Source organism: Girardinichthys multiradiatus, chromosome 10 (assembly GCF_021462225.1).
Source record: "Girardinichthys multiradiatus isolate DD_20200921_A chromosome 10, DD_fGirMul_XY1, whole genome shotgun sequence".
NCBI classification, from domain to species: Eukaryota; Metazoa; Chordata; class Actinopteri; order Cyprinodontiformes; family Goodeidae; genus Girardinichthys; species Girardinichthys multiradiatus.
Window position 1 is genome coordinate 8,277,480 of NC_061803.1, and position 12,495 is coordinate 8,289,974.

Genomic DNA, 12,495 nt, shown 5'->3' on the forward strand with positions numbered 1-12,495 from the left:
GTCGGGAATCCTTTTGCAGAAATGACTGCTTCAATGCGGCGTGGCATGAAGGCAATCAGCCTGTCGCACTGCTGAGGTCTTATGGAGGCCCAGGATGCTTCGATAGCGGCCTTTAGTTCATCCAGAGTGTTGGGTCTTGAGTCTCTCAACGTTCTCTTCACAATATCCCACAGATTCTCTATGGGGTTCAGGTCAGGAGAGTTGGCAGGCCAATTGAGCACAGTGATACCATGGTCAGTAAACCATTTACCAGTGGTTTTGGCACTGTGAGCAGGTGCCAGGTCGTGCTGAAAAATGAAATCTTCATCTCCATAAAGCTTTTCAGCAGATGGAAGCATGAAGTGCTCCAAAATCTCCTGATAGCTAGCTGCATTGACCCTGCCCTTGATAAAACACAGTGGACCAACACCAGCAGCTGACACGGTACCCCAGACCATCACTGACTGTGGGTACTTGACACTGGACTTCTGGCATTTTGGCATTTCCTTCTCCCCAGTCTTCCACCAGACTCTGGCACCTTGATTTCCGAATGACATGCAGAATTTGCTTTCATCCGAAAAAAGTACTTTGGACCACTGAGCAACAGTCCAGTGCTGCTTCTCTGTAGCCCAGGTCAGGCGCTTCTGCCGCTGTTTCTGGTTCAAAAGTGGCTTGACCTGGGGAATGCGGCACCTGTAGCCCATTTCCTGCACACGCCTGTGCACGGTGGCTCTGGATGTTTCTACTCCAGACTCAGTCCACTGCTTCCGCAGGTCCCCCAAGGTCTGGAATCGGCCCTTCTCCACAATCTTCCTCAGGGTCCGGTCACCTCTTCTCGTTGTGCAGCGTTTTCTGCCACACTTTTTCCTTCCCACAGACTTCCCACTGAGGTGCCTTGATACAGCACTCTGGGAACGGCCTATTCGTTCAGAAATTTCTTTCTGTGTCTTACCCTCTTGCTTGAGGGTGTCAATAGTGGCCTTCTGGACAGCAGTCAGGTCGGCAGTCTTACCCATGATTGGGGTTTTGAGTGATGAACCAGGCTGGGAGTTTTAAAGGCCTCAGGAATCTTTTGCAGGTGTTTAGAGTTAACTCGTTGATTCAGATGATTAGGTTCATAGCTCGTTTAGAGACCCTTTTAATGATATGCTAATTTTGTGAGATGGGAATTTTGGGTTTTCATGAGCTGTATGCCACAATCATCCGTATTAAGACAATAAAAGACCTGAAATTTTTCAGTTAGTGTGCAATGATTCTAAAATATATGAATGTTAAATTTTTATTATGACATTATGGAAAATAATGAACTTTAACACAATATGCTAATATTTTGAGAAGGATCTGTATACCATGTTCCTGCAGATGTAAGTTTTGGATCTCTGGTTTACCTGCAGTTATTTGGTTACGCTTGTAACTTTGAATAAAGCTGAAGATTATTTGAAATGCTGCCGCCAAGCTCTTGTCTGCGCTTCGGTCCACCCCAAAACCTCACCGTGACACCTACAGGTTACTTTTCTGGATCTTGGGGGCTATTTTACAAGAAATATTATGGATACATTACTGATAAACTTGTAGGTTACTTTCCCGAACCTAATATGTTACTCTTCTGGGGGAAAAACAACTACAGGTTCCTCTCCTGGAAAATGTTGGTTTCTTTCTCTCAATATTACAGGTGACTTGCATATAAACCCATAAGTTACTCTGTAGAGCTCACTTGTTAATTACCCTGGAACATACAGTTTACCTTCCACATAAACCTACTAATTACTTTCCCAAAACTTACATTTTACTATCCTAGAAACCTACAGGTAACTCCCCCAATAACGTGTTACTTTCCCAGTAATTAACAGGTTATTTTTATGGGATGCATAGCTACTTCTCTGTAACTTACAGGTCACTTTCTCATAAACTAACAGGTTTCTTTTCCAGAAACTTAATGGTTACTTTTTGAAACTTAAATGTTGCTTTTTTGGGAATTTACTGGTAAAATTTTTAAGAACTTTTAGGTTACCTTTGCTGAAAATTACTTGTTTTTACTACTGGAGACATACATGTAATTTTCATAAACATACAGGAGACTTTCCCAAAAGCAGCAAGTGACTCTCCATAAAAACTGAAGCCTACACTCTCACGAAAATTACATGTCACTTAGACAAGAAAATTACAGGTTACATTCCTATTAACCTACAGGTTACTTTTCCAGAAACGTACAGGTTGCTTTTTGGAACTGTCATCTGGAAAGGTAATTTCTCTGGCGTTTCTAGTGTGTTTTGCTGGTACGCACAGTTAACTTTCTCATAAGCTTTAATTTTTCAAGTTACTTTTTTGGATCCTTAAGGTTTTTTTTGTGGAACATAAAGTTTAGCATCTTACAATGTACAGGTTACTGTTCTAGAACTTATTGGTTTCTTTCCCAGAAACCTCGAGGTTTATTTGTGGATTTGTCTGGAACTTACAAGTTACTTTTCTGGAAACTTCCTGAATTCTGGCATCAGACTGTATTATGAGATGACTTATAATCGGGTATTTTCCGAAGCCTACAGGCTTATCTGTAGGTTAATTTACCCTGCTCCTTCAAGGAAAGTACAGGCTATATTATATGTTGCAACCCATTTCAGTTTTAAAATGAGATTTGTAAATGCAACTCCATGTTATTGTGCTTGATAATGGTTCCCAAATTAATATTTTGCCTATCAGCAGTCCTATCTGGGAAATTAAACGGTCTTCCATGCTATACACATTGTTTTTGAACATTTTGATTGATGCCTCAGACATGTAACAAGCTAAGGATCTTGCTCATCTTTGCTCCCAAAAAAATTATTTACCTTCCTCAGTGGTAAACAACTGAAATCGAACTGGGAAAGAAACATATGATTCCTCATGTTTATTCTGGCTGCATGGAAACACATGTCGTAGTAAATGGAAAAATCTTGAGTTTTCTTCCTTTTTTCAGTTTGCATTTCTCATTCTGTTAATCCTGTTTTGGAAGTGAGTTTTTTTCTTTTTAGTCATTTTGTGATGGATGCCGCTAATTTTATGTGACAACACAAATTAGAAAACAAAATTCTCCTTTATTAGTTCTGTGTTTTCTTGTCAAACATATGTATGTTATTACCTTTCCTTTGGTCCTCTGATATCATTATTTCTAAGTGCAGACATTGAGTGCACTCTAGCTTTTCTAATTCTTTTAGTCGTCGGCTTCAATCTTGTGGTTACAACTGTCTGTTGTCCTCCATTTCTGAGTTCAAGCTGCTTTTTCATCACTCACTTTATATGTTGTGTCCTACTCATGTTTCGGTGGTGATATTTTACCTTTTATGCATAATTTCTTATGCAACAGGGTTTATTTACAGGAGTTAGGAGCCATTATTTGTACCGCCAACAGAACCTCTCTAAAAAGCCCTCTAAGTCAGTGTGTGTCTGCTGTGTCAGGCAATTTGATTTCCTCCATTTAGCCTCGTAATCCAACCTTTTATTTATTTATTATCCTGCCCTGGGCTAAGTGCTATGGGGTGTCTCACTGTCCAGTGTGACTAATGAAAGTATTTTCTTTCCTTAGAGAAGAAGTGGTGCATCTTTGTCTGAATGTATAAGAAAGTAACTGTTACTGTTTAGTAAAACCTTACTCCTTAGGCTAGATATATTTCATTTTTTGATCTTTTAAGAAAGAAGAACGCCATATGATTTGGTCAGTTTTTGGTCAGGGCGAAACTGAACAATTTTAGGTTCTATGCGTAAAAAGAATCGGGGGTAATCATTTAAGAGTTTGTCTAGATTAGGCATTCGTTAGGCATGCGTTGGTTTAAAAAGTTACTTTAAAGTCCTTTTTGATTAGTTGCCAAAAAAAGTGCTGGAGTGAACAGAGTTTTCTACATTGGAATAGAGCATAACACACACTGCTGAATCTCCCGTTTAAAGGGGACATATCATACAAAATTACCTTTTTCGCACTTAAATACATTTTGTTGTATACTTGAGTCTGTAGTAGTGCAGAAAAGTTTAATTTTGTCTCTCCAGGTGCTGTGTAGATATCTTTATATTCTGTTTGGGTCATATTTTTCAGTCCATTCAGTTTTCTCTATTCCCTATTACGTTTTTTGAACTGTTACGTCACAGTATTTGTGGTGGAATTAATAAACAAGGTCATGGACTTCTGGCTGATCAATTTCGCAAATCTGCAATTTTTATTTCTTGCTGTGATTTTGTAGTCCAAGCTCAAGTATGCCAACGCTGCAAGTGTTCGGTTGTTGGGTGTATTAACCCACACAATTCATTACACAGCATCAGTGCCTGGTTAACGTTTTTTTTCATGGAAATGTACCCACATCAGTGGGGAAATTGGTTTCATGCAGGGGCACTATAGTAAAACGATGCTACATATTGTAGTTTCTTGGTGTGGATGGAGAGGGTGTAAATAGAGTAATAACACACCATTGCGATGCATTCGTTTGAAGGCATAGTTCTGCAAGTCGGTCGTCTTCATTCTCCTCTCGCTCTGGGTCAGACTCTGGCTCAAACATGTAAGGCTGGATGATCAAGTCTTTTGTTGTGGACATCTTTAAATCAATTTGGGGAAAAGAAGTTTCCACACCGCTAGCTAATTTTATCTCTGTTATCAAACTACAAAAATGGCTGAACGGGGTGGAGTGGAATGCTCTGCGACCTGGAGGGGGCTGGGGTGTGAAGTACCTTAATAGCATTTAAAGAGACCGCATCAACACTAGTTGCTCTCAGACACACCTCAGAACGGGGCCAAAAGAGGGGCCTGTGGAGCTACAATAGCAAGAAAGTCAGACCAAAGCATTGCAGTTCCACTTTATAGAGATCACAACTGAATGATTTAAATGGAAAAAGGAAGGATTTAAAAACATATGTCCCCTTTAAGACCTCATTGTGCCCATCTTCTGAAGACAATTTCCAGCAGGAAATGATTGTGAGTTCATTGTACTCCACGGACCTCCACAATCACCGACGTGCAGCCAACAGATTGGCCACCACTGCTTGGTTCATGTCAATATTGACTATTTTTGACACCTTGTGGAATCTGAAGTTTTGAAGGCAAACAGGTCCAATCCGGTACTAGCAGCATAAAGTTCACGTTGCATGAGAAGTTGTTTCAGTAATGTTTGACCGCTGGAGAAAAATATCTGGAAATAGTTGCTTCATATATTTTCATATCGGTATTTGAGCTGGACAGCAGCAGACTCTGGTGACAGACATGACTTAATGAAGTCTATTAAAAAAAACTGAAATTGACTCCCTGTTTAACGGATCAACAGATGAGAGCATACTATTACGTTCCCAATTTCCAAGAATATACAAACAAAGAGATGTGAATGTAATATTCCTTCACTTAAGCTTCTTAAAACTATAAAAACATGCATGACTTTATTGAGTGACATCACAGAGGGTCCTTACAGATTGTTGTAATCTGACCATATCTGTACCTTGAGCTGAGAGGCGGCTCTGAAACACTATATTCAAAACAAGATCGTCCAGTTGGAGCACTGCGGGGGATTATGAATAATCAAGTGGAAGAATCTGGAGGCGTGGGTAAGGCCTGTCAGCAACTCAGCCAAACTGAAAATGTCAACTGAGACTGTCACTTACACTGTTGCAGTTTACTGGAACCTGCGTTGAAAAGATGTTTAAATATTGATCAGCCTTAAAAAGGGTTTAAAGTGTCAGACTCTTTTTTAATTTTGGCTTTTTGGCCTCTTTATCATCTGTTGAGTACACTGCATGCAGAATTGTGGACATTCAAATAGAGACAGTATAGAGATCTGTAGAATTCAGCAACTGGACATAAGAATATAGTTTACATTGCAATAAACTTTGCTGGACGGTAATTTATTTTAGTAGTACCTTTAAACAGAATATTTACTTATCATTATGATTCAGTAAGAGTGGAAGCACTGCTATCAGTAGCACAGGTTATTTAGCATTTAGGAGAACAGTAATGTGTTCTTCATACAGTAGTGTGCTCAAGTGCCTTGCCATTTTAAACCACTTATCTCTGGTTATGAATCATTTGGACAAAAAGAGGCTACTAACTTGAGGGAATAAATGAGTGAATCAAAACTAAAAACTATTTTACTTTACTTGAGACTTTTGGTTTTAGCATTTTGTTTCTATTTGTTTAGTTCAATCTGTGAAGAAATATCTGAGTCAGTTTGCCATATTTGTCATTTTGTGTCCCTGTTTCATACCCACAGATTGTCATTTCATCTCAACTTCCATGTTGTTTCCATGAACAAACCTTTTTGTACTGATTTTCTTAACCCAGCGTATATATTTCTCTGCAATGCATTGCGGAGAACAATAATTATAAAATCTCTGGCGAAAACTAGCTAGCCTAGCTTGGTGAGTGCTAGCAACAAAACTAAAACTAAAAACCAATCACAAATCAGGTCTTGATTAGGAGAGTTTTCAGATAGTTCTCTATGAATGGAAGTAGATGAAAGTTGTGTGCTGTTTTTTGGAGACTAAACTAAATGGTGGTGGTTTAAAAAAAGGGCGAGAGGTTATCTGCTCCTTGCAATGAAGCTACGTTTAATGGGAACCAAATATTTCTGGTTTTAAAACACGTTCAAGAAGATGCTATTACTGTAGTCAGTAACATAAATACGCATGCTGTTAACATATTCTGTACTGCACAGTTTATGTCCTTGAAGATTTCTTATGCAGTCTACCTCCTTATCATCTTACACACTGTAACCTTGGAGTGGATTGTTATATGACTGGCAGAGTCCTGGGTTTTTCTATGCAGGGAATGGGCAGAGAGATGTAGCTACTGGCTGAAAGTATGTGTACAAAGACATCTACATTTTTTTAAATCTTGTGGAAGAATTATTTTTGTTTTTTTATGAACTTATCATTACACAGTACGTTTCATCTCAAGTTCAATAGCAGTAACTGATCTCATTTAGCAAACCTCAGCCAATCCACCTGGGTGATGGAAAATACCTGCCTTGCAGGGCACAGGTGATCAGTGGCAGCACAAGGTTCTCAGACGGGCACTGGTTTCATTTTCTGAAATTTGACATGAACACGTTACAGGATGATGGAGGGTTCAATGTCTCGCTCTAATCTATTATTTGTTTTCAGGGCGGGGAGCATTGTTACTACCACGGCCGAGTGCGGGGGCTGCCCGGCTCCTGGGTTGCAATATCAACCTGCCATGGCCTGCAGTGAGTGAAACACTTAAAAAAAAAACTGATTCATCCATGTTCTCTGAATCAAGTATGTCTAACATTTTTACTTTAAACTGTTCTCAGGGGAATGTTTTCTGATGGCAATTTCACTTATGGGATTGAAACTGTTGGCAATAGAGAGGTGAGTTCAGTGAGGCATACATTAGACTTTGAATTAGTATGAGACACTATATCTTTCAGCACTTTGGATTGTTACCAAAGCAGCCGCCTCCTCTTTGGATGATTTTCCGTCTGTCCAGACAGTGTTACTCTATCTGTTAGCTTCTGAATGGAAAATATTGAGTTAATACAGTCCACCTCCACTGAGATATTTCTTCTTTCTCACATCTGAAGGAAGGCAGTTTCTCACAGACATATAACTCACAAAATATTGTGAGCCTCATTCAGATCTGATTATTAAATTCATGTAGTACTAAAAGAAAGGGGAGGGACTGAATGCAGAGTGTTTTAGAATGGAGGAGTCTGAGCTTTTTTCTCATTAAGAACCACAGTAATCGAAGTGCGGCTCAATTACATAGAGAGATGGATCAATAGTCTCTCAGCTTGTCATAAAACGCCTTCACTCTCTGCCTTACTGCTATGCTTTTTGTCTCAGCTGGGTCGTTTTCATAAAGTATTTATCCCCAGCTTAAGTCTACTACCGTGACTAGAACTTGTTACAGCCATTATGATGACTACGTGGGTGATTAATTTTGCATTAGTACACTTTCCTCTCAGGGATCTGTGTTTACCACACATGACAATGTTTTCTTCACACTGCAATGTCATTAACTTTTGTATGGGAAGCGGGAGGTTTTCCTCTCTATTTTTACATGTTGATGATTGTTTTTCTTTATCTGTCACCCCTCTGGAGCAGAAAGACCACATTGTGTATCGCATGCCCGATATTGACCTCTTCTCACTCCCCTGTCCAGGTAGGACTCACATTTCTGATCTTTAGGCTTCAGATCAGAAATATCTTTCATGCTAATGAAAGTGGAGTGAATAGAAAATATTACTCAGAGTGACAAACATGCATTACAAATCTGCTGTGATGAAATTCTTGTGACTTTTATAAGTTTATCTGTAAAAGAAGCAAATGTTAGCAGATGTAAAGTCAAAACTGATTGAATGGATCCAAAGTTTAGGATTTACCCGCTATCACTTTTTGTTGAGACATGTTTAGTTCTGTCCTTGAACTGAGCTAAGATAATCAAATGTTCTGCAACTCATGTTTAAATTTTCTGCTTTTTTTCCGTTCCTTGTCACCCTCTAGCTATCAGGTTGTCCGCCTGTCCTCTTCGCCCTTGCTAAATTCTGTCCCATACCCTCCTCTACCTCTCCTCATTAATCTGCCTTCCTCCTCCCCCCTACTCTCCCTTGTTGTGCTCCTTCCTCCACCCGCTGCTTGGTATCGATCTCTTCCACATATCAGAGGACTAAAATACACAGTTACTTCTATCCACGGACTGATGACTAGTCACTTTTCTGCTTGTGTGCATCTTGCAGGATGCTTCATGAACAGCACAGAGCTTGAGGGGCAAACAGATGAAGGAGACGGCGTGGCGAAGGATTTAGACAAGTCTGAAGAAGAGAAAAATATTTTCACCAGAGGCCTGAGGCGCTCAAAAAGACAAGTCAGTCTTAATACATGGATCCATGCACAACATATCACCAACAAGTGTCAGTACTGTCAGAGAGGAGACAAGCATGTATTACAAGGAAGTATATTATGTTATTTATGGACATGAATGTCAAATATTTTTTGGGGTTTTTATGATTTATTTAATTTCTTCTTTTCTCAGAATGGGACAATTATGCAATAAATAACCTGCATGAGTTTTAAAAACACATGCACAAGTTTGCATTTATTGTCAATTTCCTCCACCCTTGACCCAGACTAAGCACAGTCCATTCATTTTCAAAAGTGTAAGGTCAGAGCTTTGGAAACCAAACAACCCCAGTTTGGATATGTTTGTTGGATTATTGTCCTGTTGGAATACCATTTGTGTCCAGGTTTCAACCATCTAGCTGTTAAAAGGGTTCCTACTACTGGAAATGTTTGGAATTTGATCCAAACATTTTCCAGGCCTGCATAATATAGAAAAAGTATTTCCAGATTTTATTCCCATTCCATTGCCTTAAATCTGTCCATACGTCCATCCATCTATACACCTGTTCTTCATTTTTTCTCTTCGTCCATCAACAGCCGATTCCGAATCTATAGGCAAATCTGCAGTATATTTATAGTGAGCGGTTTGTATTTTTAATTTAAAAAAGGACTAGGAAATCTGGAAGAGTCTGGATTTTTAACATAAAATATGTTGGAATATTGAGTTAGAGAATTTCAAGTTAGTCGTCCTCCTTCATTATTCTAACTACTTTGTATAATGCATCAGTACCAGCGGCAGCAAAACCGTCCAACAGCATGATGCTGCCACCATCGTGCATAACAAATGGTACAATGTTCTTAGGTTTGAAAGCCTTACCTTGACTACAGGAAATATTTTTTTGTTATTTGGACAAATAGCTCAATGTTTGCCTTGAGCATGAAAAATTCCTCCATTTGTGAATTAACATCATGCTGAAAAGTTGTAGAGCTAGGGCTTCTTTCTTGGTCACCACCATCTCAGTCCAGGTCAACGTAATACTGGCTTCACAGTGAGCAATGACTCTGATATTCCAGCAGCTTCCAGTTCACAATTCGCTTTAGCATGCTAATGGTAGTTTTAGTGTGCTAATGTTAAAACTAGCATTCTTGGTTGACTCAGGACACGTTCCACCAACGCAGAGTTGGTATATAGAAAATTTGCAAGTGCTTTAGATGTTAAATGTTTGAACACCAGTCCAACACAGCTAACTAACTAAAATGTATTTCATATTGAGCAGGTAACCAGTGCAAATACATTAAAACCAGAGGGATGTGAGCGCCTCTGTTTATTCCTGTTTAAAATCTCGCTGCAAAGTTGTGAACCAACTGCAGGCAAACAAGGCTATGTTTTTTTCTTGATGTGAAAAGTGAGTTGCAATAATCTAGATGAGAGGAAATTAAAGAATGAGTAAACTATGGAATAAGCGGTAGAAAATGACTGACTGACTAAACATATCAGTAAGAGGATGAATGTACTGTAGGTTTTTCATTTTTGTCTGTAATTATAATCCTGGTTCAAATTTACCATATCATTTAATATAAATGTGAACTATAATTTCTGGTCCTATAAGCTCCTGATTAAGACCTTTAACTCTGTAAGTTCTCAGTTATTTGAGTAAAGAAATAACATTTTCTGACTTTTTTTTTTTTTTTTTTTACAAATGTTGCCTTCCACTGCCTCAATGAAGTAATGCTCTCCTCATTACCATTTCTAGCTTTACGTGTTGTGCTGTGCTATGTGATCAAGATGATGAAACTTGAATTAATTTGTAGTGATAATTATTATTAAGAAATGTAATTTATTGCATTTAGGCTCTGAAAGTATTCAGACGCTGCAGTTTTAAACCGTTTTCAGTTTCATGAATGAATGGTTGCTGTTCATCAAGTGGTGTTGCCCTCTCAAGGACAACTAGAGTTTCACCATCATCAGCAGGTGTGAGTCTGTGTTCATGCTCAGTGAGTAATGGGCACACATATTGTGTTTGGTTCAGGTGTGTCTGTGCTGTTTGAAGGTTATCATGAACAACTTCAATGTTTGGCTCAGGACTTGTGTTTTTGTCTTCCCCAGGTGAGGCGAGGTCAACGCACTGTTCAGACTGAGACCAAGTATATTGAACTGATGATTGTCAATGATTATGAGCTGGTAGGTGTACTTCGTCTGTGTCTCACTGGTTGAAACTTGTAAAAAGAGTTGTTAAATGATGGAAGCTCTGTTTTTTTTTCTGTTAGTTTGTACAGCTTCGCAGATCAACCACACAAACGAAGATTTTTGCCAAATCCATAGTGAACATGGCAGATTTGGTGAGAAATTTCTCTATTTAAAATGGTTCTACTGTACTTTAAAATGGACAGGGCTTAAATGGTGTAAGAGCTACCGGTTTACGTCGGGTCCTTTTTTCTAATCCGTTGTAGTTTATTTTGAGATGAGACACTTCTGGAGGGTACAGTTTCCAAGTTTGATGTATTTCAGGTTTCTTCTCAGATTACTGTAGATTTGTGTATTCAGATTTATAGTTCTGAGAAAGTTATAATTTTAAAATTCATAACATGTTTACAATAGGGAAACAGCATGTCTTATATGTACCTAATTCTTTTCAAGCCTTTCTTTATGCAAGAAAAATTATTTTGCAAAATAAAATGTGTAATGAGCTGCTGATTAACCATTTAATGTATATCTTAAGTCTCAGGTGAGACAGACCAAAGATTTTGTATTAAAAAGATGGAAAACAAAGAAGAATGTAAAGTTTATTTAATGATTGTGATACAGATGGGTGATTGCTCCTTTAAAACAGACAAATGATTTTGGATCAAGAACCCTTCACATTCTGGACGCTAACAGGTTTATAGGTTTCCATGGAAACAGCTTGCTGTCCATCTTCTCTTGCTGCATCATGCTTGAAAGTGGCAGACATAAATGTCTCTTTTACCTTAAAGGGCGGATCATTGAATTTATATTGGGTTTGAAAATTAAATCAGCAATTAGTAATACTGTAGAGACAGTTAATACCAGCATATTCAACTTTTTTAATTATAGCACCTTTCATAGAGGTCTATTGGGCTACCAAATGTATCAACAGCCGTGTTTATAGAGAAATTGTCCGCAATCAAAAATGTTTCCTGCTGTTTTTCAGTGAGTTTTGATTTTGTGGATACTGTGCTGACCTTACTGGGACTGTGGTTTAACAGGCTCACCTGTGCACATAAGGGGCTGAAAGGTGGTGCAGTTGGTAGCATTGTTACCTTGCAGCAAGAAGGTCCTGGGTTTTTGTCCGTCCTCAAACATGACTATTAGGTTAAAGATGTTTAAAAAATGTTTTAGGCGTTTGGAGAATTCTAAATCTAACTACAAGGGTTGGACAATGAAACTGAAACACCTGTCATTTTAGTGTGGGAGGTTTCATGGCTAAATTGGACCAGCATGGTAGCCAGTCTTCATTGATTGCACATTGCACCAGTAAGAGCAGAGTGTGAAGGTTTCGTTAGCAGGGTAAGAGCACAGTTTTGCTCAAAATATTGAAATGCACACAACATTATGGGTGACGTACCAGAGTTCAAAAGAGGACAAATTGTTGGTGGACGTATTGCTGGCGCATCTGTGACCAAGACAGCAAGTCTTTGTGATGTATCAAGAGCCACGGTATCCAGGGTAATGTCAGCATACCACCAAGAAGG

The 12,495-nt window shown here is 38.8% G+C and overlaps 1 protein-coding gene across 5 annotated transcripts in view; it reads left to right on the forward strand.

The window, feature by feature from the left end:
• The window catches only part of adam11 (ADAM metallopeptidase domain 11), a 44,159-nt gene that overhangs the window by 9,362 nt on the left and 22,302 nt on the right, over positions 1 to 12,495 (forward strand). For all 5 annotated transcript variants that reach the window (XM_047375995.1, XM_047375997.1, XM_047375994.1 and 2 more), the window contains exons 5-10: positions 7,087 to 7,169; positions 7,257 to 7,314; positions 8,050 to 8,107; positions 8,682 to 8,809; positions 10,892 to 10,966; positions 11,053 to 11,124. In XM_047375995.1, coding sequence (XP_047231951.1) covers positions 7,087 to 7,169; positions 7,257 to 7,314; positions 8,050 to 8,107; positions 8,682 to 8,809; positions 10,892 to 10,966; positions 11,053 to 11,124 — 474 coding nt within the window. The remainder of the gene's footprint in view (positions 1 to 7,086; positions 7,170 to 7,256; positions 7,315 to 8,049; positions 8,108 to 8,681; positions 8,810 to 10,891; positions 10,967 to 11,052; positions 11,125 to 12,495) is intronic.